The 13,089-nt window shown below is 43.6% G+C and overlaps 1 protein-coding gene across 2 annotated transcripts in view; it reads left to right on the top strand.

Moving 5' to 3' along the window:
- The first annotated feature begins 471 nt into the window (after positions 1-471).
- Positions 472-13,089, top strand: part of CACNA1S (calcium voltage-gated channel subunit alpha1 S) — a 104,577-nt gene continuing 91,959 nt past the window's right edge. For both annotated transcript variants that reach the window (XM_069074537.1, XM_069074536.1), the window contains exons 1-2: positions 472-730; positions 5,761-5,866. In XM_069074537.1, coding sequence (XP_068930638.1) covers positions 579-730; positions 5,761-5,866 — 258 coding nt within the window. In that variant the 5' untranslated portion in view covers positions 472-578. The remainder of the gene's footprint in view (positions 731-5,760; positions 5,867-13,089) is intronic.

The following is a 13,089-nucleotide window of genomic DNA, read 5'->3' as shown; positions in this document are numbered from 1 at the left end:
AAAGTAGATGCTTTTATTATTATCTCCATTTTATAGATGAAGAAATTGAGGGTCAGAAAACTTAAGTCATTTGCCCAGGTTCATACCGTTATTAAGTGACTAAGGCAGGATTTGAACTCAGGTCTTCCTGATTCCAAATCCAGAACTCTATTACACTATCTCCCTAGCACAAGAAACCCAGCCAGTCTCCAGGGAATATTCTGAAGCCTTTTTCACTCTGCTTTTTGTCCTCCCTGCTCTAAGAGCCTCTCCTCAAGCACATTACACTCACCAATCCCAAAATATGTCTGGAATATCGCTTCCTATCCCACCTCCAGGCTGGTGTATGGGTGAGGGAAGGAGCGACAGCTGCCCCTTGGCCTCTGTCACTCCAGCACAGCAGGGAGCCAAGCTGGGGCTAATTTTACACACACGCCACCCACCCGCCCCCATCCCCACCCCCAGCCCATTTCAAGCAGCTACCGAGCCCAGGCTTGTCCAGTCCGGGGCAAGGGGCCCTCTAGGACAGGCGCAGGAGAGGAGGAGGGGGAAGGCAGGGCAGGGGAGACAAGAAGAAGGTAACAGCCCCCAGGGAAAGCATGGAGCCTTCCTCGCCCCAGGATGAGAACCAGAAGAAGAAACAGCCCAAGAAGCCAGTTCCTGAGATCCTGCCCCGACCACCCCGGGCCCTGTTCTGCCTCACCCTTCAGAACCCCTTGAGGAAGGCTTGCATCAGCATTGTAGAATGGAAGTATCCTTTGGGGCCACACAAAGTGGCAGGGCTGGGGACAGGGGGTGGGTGGAAGGCTGGGAGATCTCACAGAATGGCTGGACACTTGAGAGGTCAGGAGACAGGAGATGAGAGAGACGAGAAGCTAGCAACATTCAATACTTCAAGGCCCCCAAAGGTCTGTTGATTTCATCAGTGTGGGGACAGTGGTGGTGAAAGAGAAAACGGAGGAGAGTGGAAATGGGGCTGTGGGTTGAGTGTTAGATTTCAAGGCAGAGGACCTCAATTTAAATCCCCTCTCTGCCACCTGCATAATAGGATATGTCTCCTAAGTTCTGGGCCTCAGTTTCCTGAAGTGTAGAAAGAAGGCATTGGACTAGATGACCCCTAACTTCCCTTCCCACTTAAAAGTCTTGAGATTCTGTGAACAAATGCTTAAGTGTTAGGGTGGGTGGGGTTAGGGGAAGGGGGGAATCAGATATTTAGATGGAGAGAGGGAAAGGGAAGTCCTCACATAAAGGGCATCACCAAGATGGAAAAGAAGGTTAAGAGCACTTTCTGTTTTAGCCCAAATGGATTGCCCTAAGAGCGGAGAATTGAAATCACCTCCATCCATCCTTTGTTTCAACTCTGGTCAGGAAGGAGGGAAGTCTCTGAACTGGCTTAGAATGTCAGGGGGGAACAGAAGGATTCTGAAGGAGGAGTGTAGTTAAAATGGTGAGTCTCGGGGTATGAGAAAGGTGGGGATGGGACATAGAGAGAGTCCGGATATTTGGAATGAGGGGTGTAGGGGAAGGTTGTAGTGCAGGGATCTGGGGAGGTGAGCACATGGAGTCCCTGGGAAAGGAAAGAAGAGGTGAAAAAAAGAGAAACAAACCATTTCAGGGGAGAGTTGTGAGAGCTGTTTGAAATAACTTGGGCTATTCATGAATCCTATTCCCCACAGCTGCTGTCTGCCTACCCTAGATCAAATCTCCCCTTCTGTTTCTCTTCCCCTTGTGCCAAAAGGTTTCTCTGCCTGCCCACCCCACCCCCACTCTCTGATCCTTTTCCTTTTTTTCTTCCCTTTCTATTTCTGCCCCAACTGTGTTCCTTCTTCCCTATTTTCCTTCCTCCTCTCTTCTCTCTTCCCCACTCCTCTGATATCCTCTCCTCTATTCCTCTTCCATGTCCTCTCCCACCCCAATCCCATTCTCCAATGTCAACAGAATTGAGGTTTTCCCAACCAAGTCCATCTTTTAAAGCCCCAAGGCTACCCACCTTCCTCCTCCTATTTCCACAGAATTCAGCTTTGTCTCCTACTGTACTGGTTGTAGGGCAGGGGCTCCATCATGAGAAAACAGTGATGGCTCAGGAAACATCATCCTCACTCATTGGCCCCCACAGCTGTCGCCCAGAGGTGAAGCAAGAAAGGAATCGGGAATGAGGAGTCTCAGTGGCGGAGGGAAATTTTTCCTAATTTCATTCAAGGGCAGCATGAAGTTTTTGTGTGACCGAGTCTAATTCCCTTTGTTCTCTGCTCCCCTATCTTTTGCTCCAATCTGTTCTGCTCTGCTCTGACCTCCCCCACCCCATCCTATTTTTTCCTAATTTCTAAATTTCTTTAGACTCAGCCACACTTGCAGAGACTTATAGTGTTGTTGAAAGAGCCAGTCATGGAAATAAGCCATTTAGATTAAGGTTGGGGGGTGGCAGGGAATGTGTGTGAAAGTATATGGGTATGAATCAGTGTACAGACAATAAGTCTTGCAGTCACAAAGATCTGGTCTTGTCACTGACAATTAATATCTGTGTGACAGTAGAAAGCTATGTATACTCTCAGAACCCCCAGGCAACTCTTGATGCTCTAAATTTCAGATTGATTGAGGATTTGCATCAATGATGGAAATGGAGTTTCCACACCAGAAGTTCTCTATGCTGATGAAATCACAGGTGCCTACCTCCCCTCCTCTCCAATCCCCAAAGGAATCTTTGCATTTCTTTTTTTTAATAATAAATTTTTATTTATATCTTTTGTTTTTACATCACCAAAAATTTTCCAAGTTTTGCTTTCCTCCCCCTCCCCATCCCCAAAGCTCTGCATTTCTAAGTATATACAAGTAAGAGGAGGTATTCAAGTATATAGGACTCTATGTGTATGATGACTTAACTGTGGAAATCTTGAACCACTGGTAACTTGAGAGTTCATTCTCTCCTAGGGTTACACCACCAAGCCCTCTTCCATCCAAGCTCCTGATACATATTGGCATAATACATGTCTATCCATCAGCTTCCTAGGTCCCCTAGGCCTTAATTCTAACCATATTTCCAGAAGTTCATGAATCCTTTGGAGGAAAAGAGAGAGAGAGAGGAAGATCTAGATAAGTGTCTTATTCTTCTAGTGATGGTCTGGCCAGAAGAGACAAAAGTAGAAAGTTAACCATAACAAATTCAGTTCAGTTCAATTCTACACACAGCTGTTTAGTCATATTGATGACTCTATAACAATCATTGTTTCCTCCACACACATCCAAAGAGAACCATACCTGAGAACAAAGTTAAACAGTCAACCTCAATGATTCTGCATCCAAAGTCCTCTAGTGAGAGGAGGGAAGTATTTCACTATTCGGTTCCTGAGCACCTACAAGGAGTAAGGCATTCTGCCAGGTGCTGGAAAGGACAACAGAGAAGATAGGAGGCAAAGTGAATAGAGCACCAGCCCTGGAGTCAGGAGGACCCGAGTTCAAATCCGGCCTCAGACCCTTGACATACTTACTAGTTGTGTGGCCTTGGGCAAGTCACTTAACCCCAATTGCCTTGCCTTCCCCCCTCCAAAAGAAAAGAAAAAGAAAAAACAAAATCTAAAAAGAAAAAAAAGGAACAAGGTTACAGAGTTGAATAAGACAGAGAAACCATTCTGCATGACAAATAAAATATTTATGCAAATAATTCTAATACTATTTCAATTAAACTTGACAAATGTATTAAGTTCCTTCCATGTGCAAGGCACTAGGAGATACGAGGACAAAAATGAAAAACATTTCTGCCCTCAAGAAGCTTACATTCTAGTGGTCTATGCGTGAGAGCTAAAAACTGGTGGCACAAAAAGTGGGGTTTTGTGGGGAGGGGTTAATTTCACATTATAATAATAAATTTCACTCATATAGTTTATGAATTTTACAAATATAGAAATTGAAACTCAGAAAGTTTAAGTGACTTGCACCTGATCACATGGTTAGCAGCTACCCGAGCCAATATTTAACCCAAGCTTCTTATTAGGAGTTATAAGAGCTGGCATTGGAGCTAGGTCTTGAAGGATGCAGAAACTTTGACAAAAAATAATCTATATTTATATGAGTCTCAAGGTTTACAAAGTGCTTTCCTCCCAATAACACTGTGAGGTAGGTAGTACAAATGTGATTATGCCTTTCTACAATCTCAGAGGTTGATGGGGCATCCAGGTGGCACAGTGATGAATTTGGAATCAAGAAGACCTGAGTTCAAATCCTTCCTCACACACTTACTGTCTGGGCAAACTATTTACCATTTCTCAGCCTCAGTTTCTTCAGCTCAAAAGTGGGGATAATAATGGCACTTTTGTCCCAGAGTTATTGTGCAGATTAAACAAGACAACATGTATAAAGTTTTCAAATCTTAAATACTATAAAAATGTTTGTTATTATTATTATTGCCCAAGGTCAGCCCAGCTAGTATGAATTAGGACCCATAATTTAAGCCTACAGATTCAATTTTTCATTGCCTGAATCCAGCTCCATTATTCTTTCTACAACATCCCACTAAGTATCAGGATTGACATGGGAGAGAGTCATGGAGCCCAAGTTCTACCATTTCCTACTTGTGTGAACTTAGGCAAGTCAAGCTAATGGGTTAACACAGAGGTTAACCTCTCTGGACTTCAGTATCCTCATCCATAAAATGGGGATTATACTAAATGAACTCTAAGGTTTCTTCCAGTACTAGACTTAGATTCTATGATGTTCCGGAAGGAAAGATGTAGAGATAGGAAAGTACAGCTCTGATTTGGATAATTGTGTATTGTGTGTGTGTATGTGTAAGTGAATTTCACCAAACAGTGAGAATTCTAATTTGATTAGAGCAGCAAGTCTCAAAGTGTAGTTCCCAAAACCCTTTTAGGAGGTCTGCACAGTCAAAACTTATTTTCATAAAGACGTAATTTCTAATATGGTACATATCAATAGATATAACCCACATAAACAATGCTTCTGGCAGGGGAGCCCTCAATAATTTTTAAAAGTGTAAAAGGGTTCTGAGACCAAAAAGTTTGAGAATCCCTGGACTAGAGTCTAGTCTAGTCAGAGATACCAAACATGTAGTTACTGGTCATATTGCTGACCACAGCTCTCCTGAATCTGATTAAAATATAATTGGGCAATACCTAACAAAATAAACAAAAATACAATATAACATAAATAAAGTTAGTATGTGGTTTTCTGAGTCAACATGTGGCCTGAAGGGATCCTTATGTGTGGTTTTGTGGGTCTTGTTTCTATCTGATTTTGCCACCACTGGACTAGAGTGGATGGTGGTACCCACAAAAGAATTGGGGGTATAAAAAGATTGAAAGTCTCAGATCACAGAGAGCCTTAACATGCGGTGATTAGGAGATTGGACTTTATTCTCTAGGCATTGGGGAGACATTGAAGATTTTTCTAAGCAGAGGAATGTTTTAGAAAGGCAACCACAAGATTGAGGTGCTAAAGATTTGTCATGGCTGGGATAACATGAGTAATACTTGTAAATGTGGAGCAAGGAATTCACTTTTCCAGAGTCTGAGAATATCACAATGACATGAGACTGGCCCTCCTTGGAGACTTGTGAGTGAATTCTAGATCCCCTTTCCCCGCTGGGACTCCCGCAGAGGGACAGTGGGCTATTTGCCTGGGATTCTGCAGGGGCACCCTGAAGATTCTGCACGCTGACCCGGCTGTGCCTGAGTACTGTCCTGGGTTGTTTGGGGAGGCGTCTCCTCAACCCTCTTCCTTCAAAAGGGGCCACTCGTAATCAAGGACTCTCCTTAACCTCGCCTTCAGACCCTTTGAGACAATCATCTTGCTCACCATCTTTGCCAATTGCGTAGCTCTGGCGGTGTATTTACCCATGCCCGAGGATGACAACAACTCCCTCAACCTTGGCCTGGTAAGCAAGCCCTGACTGCTTCCCACTCCCACAGAATCATAGAAGGAGTGAAAAAAGAGGTCAAATGCATTCCCACAATAACATACCCAAGCAGTCATCCGGTCTCTGATTGCAGACCCCTATAGAAGGGAAACTCACTGCCCCACAGGGCAGCCTATGCCACGTAAGGACAGCATGAATGGTTAGAAAATCCATGGCATTAAGCCTAATTTGCTTCTTTCCAACTTTCTCCTGGGGCAGCTAGGTGGCGAGGTGGATAGAACACCAGGCTGAGTCAAGAAGACTCATCTTCCTAAATTCAAATCGGGCCCCAGATACTTACTTAGCTGTGTGACCCTGGGCAAGTCACTTCACCCTGTTAGCCTCAGTTTCCTCATCTGTAAAATAAGCTGGAGAAGGAAACAGCAAGCCACTCCAGTATCTTTTCCAAGAAAACCCCAAACGGGGTCACGAAGAGTTGGACACCACTAAACTACACAATTTCCCTCCATTGCTTCTAGTTTTGTCCTCTGAGGTCAAACAGAACAGGACTAGTCTTATCACCTGATAGTCCTTCAAGAGCTTGCAGATAACTCCTCCCCCCTGCCCAATAGTCTCTTCTTCAGGATCAATGTCCCTAGTTCCTCAATTCATCCCCATTTGGCACAGATTTAGACCCACACTCTAGGTGCCTTGCTCTGATTTAATCACCAGTTTATCTATGTCCTCCCTAAACTGTGATTCCCACAACTGAGCCTGGTACTCCAGGTGAGGTCTAACCAGAGCAGTATGAACATGCTGGAAGCCAAACCTCTCCGTAGGCAGCGCAAGATCTCCTGGGCTTTTCTGGAGGTCCTACATGCTACTGACTCCTACTAAGCTTGCAATCCACTACATTCCTCTGCATTGCAGCCATCTTTGCTTTCCACCTGGCTCTAAATGACACCACTTGGGCTCCAGGGCACTGATGGAATTGACCAATCTCCATTGACTTCAAGGGGGTGAAAGGTGGGATTGGACCTGATCTATCTCTAAGGCCCCTTCCAGCTCTAAATTCTGGGAGTCATAAGCAGCTTAGTAGCTTTATAAGATGAAGGATCTCCATCTTCCCTCCCCTGAATATAGTCTAGAAGAAATTTGGGCCCATTGGCTTGTCTTTGTGGAGGGCTATAGATTTTACCTCAGAGGAGGAGACAAATTTGAGAAATCAGTCCCTTCCACCTCAAAGTCCGTCTCCTGGTGGACCACAAACTAAACCCATCTACCAAGAGCAGAAAATCCAAGACACTGAGAGGCAGAGAGAGGATGGCAAGCTGGGCTTTGAAATCAGGAAGACCCAGGTTTATATTCTATTGCTGATGTTTCCTAACTATATAGTCATAAGTAAGACATTTAATTTCTCAGCACCTCAGTTTGCTAATCTTTAAAATGGGGGAAATAACGTTTGTGAAGCCCACTTCACAGGTCTGTTATGAGGTTCAAATTAGATAATGTTGGTAAAGACTTTTGCACACTTTCAAATTTAACAGCACTGGAGGGAGGGGAACAAATTCTGCTTTCTCACCAGTGGAAGGTGTGACTTAGACTCTCATAGATTTATGAGATTTTTGGTTTTTGCTAATCTCTCTGGCCAAGGAAACGTCCAATGGGTTTGGGTTAAGGGCAGGGCTTGGAGGGGTCTTCCAGCCCCATCTCAAACCTGTGGAATATTTCCTTGGCCAAAGAGGCAAGTGAAAACTCAAAATCCCAAGTGTTTTTGAGAGTCCAGATCACCTTTCCATCAGCAAGGGAACAAAATTTGCACATTTCCTCCTCTCCCTTCAAAAGGGATGTTACAAAAGTGCTATATGAATGTTATTTGTTATTCTCTTTATCATGCATTCATCAGGCTGAGGGTATTGAAGGACTGAAGAATGTCCTGTGTTCTTGATCTCATCTCCCCAAGATACCAAATCTATCCTCTTCTATTGCCTTGCATAAAGAGAGGATCACCTGCTTACCCTGGGGAAAGGTTGCTCTGGCTAGGTCATTGAGCATGTGTTCAGGCTTAAATAAATTCATTTTTATTTCTAGAGGTCTTTTGTATTAGGTGTTCATAGGCTCCTGCTTGGTTTGGCAGGAGATTGGGATTCTACATGTATTTTTGCTTTAGACAGAGGCTTTCTACCAAGCAAGATAGAGGGTAGGATGTGCAATTAAAAATTTCATGGAATTATGAAATGGGGATAGAGTGTATATGATAGCAGAACCATAACTGGAGAACATAACCCGAGGCTTTCCCCCAGTGCCAATATGGGATCGATGGCTGGTATGGTTTCTCCTCATGGCATCCCCTTGCAATCCATCATCCTGTACTAGTTCAAGAGTTGAGGATGAGGAGGGAGGTCCTGGGACAACAGGAAGGAGAGAGTCACAAGGTAGTAGAGCCCACCCCCTACCCTGGCGTAGCCATGACCACACAACACTCCACCTACTGTCTGCTGTTGCTGCTCCCTGAACTTTCTTCACTGTCCCCCCTCCTCATTTTTGCCCTAAATTAAAAAGAAATGCATAATTGCTTCTATAAGAATAACTAGCTTTAAGGTTTATAAAGCAGTTACTATACCATCTCCATTTCACAGAGAAGGAAATAGGCTCAAAGAGGTTAATTAAATGACTTTTCCACAGCCACATAGCTAGGAAGTATTGGATTAAGGACTCAAGGTTAAGGACTCATTGGATTAAGGTCTTTTGCTTCTGCTTAGAGCACTGTTTGAGGCAGCTAGTGTAGCAAAGGGAATGACTCATCTTCTTGAATTCAAATCTGGCCTCAGATACTTACTAGCTGTGTGACCCTGGACAACTCATTTGACTCTGCTTGCCTCAGTTTCCTCATCTGTAAAATGAGCTAAAGGAGGAAATCGCAAAACACTCCAGTATCTTTGCCAAGAAAACCCCAAACGGGCTCATTAAGAGTTAGACCCAGGAGCGGCTAGATGGTGTAGTGAATAGAGCACAAGCCCTGGAGTCAGGAGGACCTGAGTTAAAATCTGGCCTCAGACATTTAACACAAAAACTAGCCATGTGACCTTGGGCAAGTCACTTAACCCCAACTGCCCTACCTCCCCCCCTCCAAAAAAAAAGAAAAGAAAAGAAAAAAGAGTCAGACCCAACTGAAAAATGACTAAACAACAACAAAGAACACTCTTTATTCTGTATAATGCTAGATAGGGTGAAAATCTGTGTCCATACTAAAAATTCTATACAGATAACCAAGAGCTAAGTAGTTAACCCTTAAGATTAATCATAACCATAACTATTTATTTAATTAATGGCATAGATTCTCTAAGTTTACATGAATCAGTTTCATCTTTCGGAAGAAAAATGATAAATCCCTTTTGTTTTTATATCACTGTTATTTCCAGATATAATCTCAGTCATCCAGCATTGAACCTGTCCTCAGGACAAAGAAATAGTGATTGATTTTGACAGTATGTGCATCTTTTTGTCAAAGTCTGGAGTCAATCTTAGGGGCAAAGCAGGGGAAAGGGGCTTCCCACATATGATGCTTTGACTTATGCCACTACCCTATGTTTCTCTTTATTTCTGGCCAAGTCAGATTATATGTGAATTTGGAACAACAATGTTCCATTAAAAAAAGAGTGTCAGGGAAATAACAGGAAAGCGGGTTAATTATTCAGCACTATTGGCACCCATTCCCACTGGCTGTCACCTCCCTCCCCCATTTGTCTCCTAGGAGTGCAAGTCAGTGCTCTGCTAACCTCTCTGTTCCCCCAACACAGCAGGAGAGAGATATGTCTGTTCACTCTCAGCAGGGTGTGAGTTTAACAGCATCTGCAGCTATTGGGAAGGCTGCTTCTTTGTCATAGCACGACAGGCTAAGGAGGGCTGGACTTTTCTTGGGAATCAGGTCTCGCCTGTCTCTTCCTGGGGGCATCTATACATCTATACATCTCCAGTCCTATATCTCCTCACCGTCATAAGAATACCATTCTATCTTTAAGCCTATGAGTATTAGAAGCTAGCCTGTCCCACCAGAGTGTGTGCTGGGTAATAGCATCATTCTGTAGAGCCCATAAACAGGTTTCTGGGAGGAATCGCTCAAATAGACCATGGTGGGTAAGGAGATATCACATTGTTTATAAAAACAATGGTGATGGACAAAGGGTCCTGGGCTAGCATCTGGACAGTATGACAGTATGTGTGTGCGTGTGTGTGTGTGTGTGTGTGTGAGTGAGAGAGAGAGAGGGAGAGAGAGAGAGAGAGAGAGAGAGAGAGAGAGAGAGAGAGAGAGAGAGAGAGAGAGAGAGAGAGAGAGATAGAGAGAGAGAGAGAGAGAGAGAGAGAGAGAGAGAGAGAGAGAGAGAGAGAGAGAGAGAGAGAGAGAGAGAGAAAGAGAGAGAGAGAGAGAGAGAGAGAGAGAGAGAGAGAGACAGAGAGAGAGAGAGAGAGAGAGAGAGAGAGAGAGAGAGAGAGAGAGAGAGAGAGAGAGAGAGAGAGAGAGAGAGAAGGTTTCAGGTGTTATTGAGCCTGAGAAAGAAAAGGCTGGGGCTTAGAGTTAATAATACTATCAGAGAAAGTGAAGTTAGGCATTTAGCTCTCCAACAACTGCTTTCAATGCAGAAGAAAATTGCCTGAGGAAAATCAGAGAATCTCCTTTCCTATCAATCTTTCCCTAATACAATGAATGGACACCTGCTGTTTGGGGAAAGGTTTAATGGCAGCTCCAAAGATACTGGGGATTTGGAATTCCTAAGGATATCCTGGATTTTGTTACTACTCTTTGACAACTTTTGATAAGGGAGGAGGTACAGAGTCTAATAACTAAGGGAGGTGGGGAGAAGAAAGTGTCAGCGAGAGATGATGTGTGTGAGTACATAGACATGTAACCCTGAAAGACAGCATGGTAGAGTGAGGAAAGGGTGTGAGATTTGGAGGTGGACAATCTGGGTTCGAATTCTGGCTGTTACTTGCTACCTTTTGACCTTGTTACTTTACTTCCCCAAGACTCAGTTTCCTCATCTGTAAAATAAAGGAGTTTTACTCAATAACTCTAAGGTTCTTCCCAACTCTAAAGCTTTGATCCTGTAAGCCTATCATCCTTGGCCTGTCCCTAAAATAGAAAATATACCCTCAATCTTTGATGAGAAATAAAACCCTTGTGGGGATAGATAATCTGCTCTGCTGGTTTAAACCAGCTTTGCGCAAAAGAACATAATTTTTTTTTAAACCTTGCGTGAGACTTAACTATTCAAATTTAAGGGAGAAGGCATTAATTTCTCTTCGGAGCAGTGACTACTTTCTCAAGACCCCAAAGCTCAGACCACCTTGTTCTGGTTCTTGAGGGCAACCAGGTTACAAAGGACAAGGATTCTGATACTAAGCAGTGTGCCCCCTGAGGATTGTAAAACTCCTTACCTCAGAAGCTGACCTCTCAACACCAGAAAAGCCCTCACTTCACCACCCAGTTTAGAGCCAGACTGACATAGAATGATCCCGGCTAGAGGAAAAGGACTCATTCCTCATCAAGTGAATTGGCCCATAGACTAACCTTTGGAGCAGCTAGTTGGTATGGATGATAAAGTACAGGTCTTGTCATCAGGAAGACTTAGGTTCAAATCCTTCCTCCGATACTCCCTATGTGACCCTGGGTATTTCATTTCTTTCAACCTCAGCCTCCTCATCTGTAAAATGAGGTTAAAAATATTACTTATCTCACAGTTATTATGAGGACTAAATGAGATAACAAAGTTGTTGTGCTATAAAATTTCAAGCTATTATCATTTTACCTGTTGGTTAGAGTTGCCTGGAACACTAAGGGATTAAGTGACTTCCTCAGGTCACTTGGTCAGTATGTATCAGGAGTAGAACTTGAACCCAGGTCCCTCTGACTCCATTATAATAGAAGCCAGTCCCATATTCACTACACCATGTTGCTTTTCTGTTCCCTGGTACATCAAAGGGGACTCTGAGCCTCTAGGAAGCTTTTGGGTTTTTTTGTTTGCTTGTTTGTTTTTGTCTTTATTAATTTGTTTGTTTACTTTTAATTTACAAGATTCAGTTCCACAATTCCTTGAGTTCCTAATTTTCTCCCCTCCCCCCAATGGCAGCATACAATCAAGTATAGGATCTGCAAATACTTTCATATTAGATATTAGGTCATAAAGAGGGATTGTATTGGATGGAATGAACAATGGGAAAGAGGAAACAAAACCAAAGAAGAAAAAGAAAGAGAGCAGGTAGTTTGTTTCATGTAGGAAGCTTTTTGACGGTGTGCAACAAGTCAGAACATGAAGCGAAAAGAGGATTCAGGACCCTGGTGCCATGCCAATATTCATCCCTGTGTTAACTAAGTGCTAGAAAAATGTGAATGGGGCTGAGCCCACAGTGGTTTTGAAACATGAGGCAAATCCTCCCCAATCATGGAGCAGCATCGCTGAGGTGGGCCAGTCGGATCCTAGGGGTCCAAGACTCTTGTTTGCCCCCTGCCCCATGCCAGCCAAATTCACGGGGTGGGATGAACAGTGTGAGATAATTCCCATTTCAAGCTTTGAGTTTTTTTTAGGGGAAAGTCAGTCAGTTCGGCATTTATTAAGGATATATTTTGTGCCAGATACCATGCTACATACTAGGGAAACAAAGGAAAAAACAGCCCCTGACCTTAGTTCACATTATGATGGAGGAGACATCATGTAAATAACAACATACAAGATAGAGAGAGAGTAGAGGTAAGGTCATACTCAGAAGAAAGACACTGGTGGGGTGGGGAAAGAGGAGGAAGAAGGGGACTGGGAAAGGCCTCCTGCTGAAAGTTAGACTGGAGTTGAACCTTGAAGGAAACCAGGAGAGCCAAGAGATCGAGGTGGGGACATAGAGCATACCTGGCATGGGGGACAGCCAGTGCCAAGGCACTGAGATGGGAAATGGGTCATTATTTGGAAGGAAGCCAGGGTAGCTGAATCACAGGCTAACTCTAGACACTAATAATCATGGAACTCTTGAAAGGGTATCATCCCATTTCTCCATCGTCCTTCCTCCAACAAACCCCCATTTGGGTTATCTTGTATTGAGGAACCACTTTTCCAATGCTGAAGATTCTTTAAGGAGTTATTACATTCTCCAACTCGCTAAGGTTCCTCCTTTAAGGGTCATGCTAATGGAAAAGAGAAAGAAACAGACAGAGACAGACTGAGAGACAGAGAGAGACAGAGAGAGAGAGAGAGAGAGAGACAGAGAGACAGAGA

This window comes from Petaurus breviceps, unplaced genomic scaffold, assembly GCF_028583685.1.
Source record: "Petaurus breviceps papuanus isolate PSGF00001 unplaced genomic scaffold, PetGlider_PUasm1.0 90895, whole genome shotgun sequence".
Classification (NCBI taxonomy): domain Eukaryota; kingdom Metazoa; phylum Chordata; class Mammalia; order Diprotodontia; family Petauridae; genus Petaurus; species Petaurus breviceps.
The sequence above is the reverse complement of the archived record's forward strand: the minus strand, read 5'-3'. Positions and strand labels throughout refer to the sequence as shown.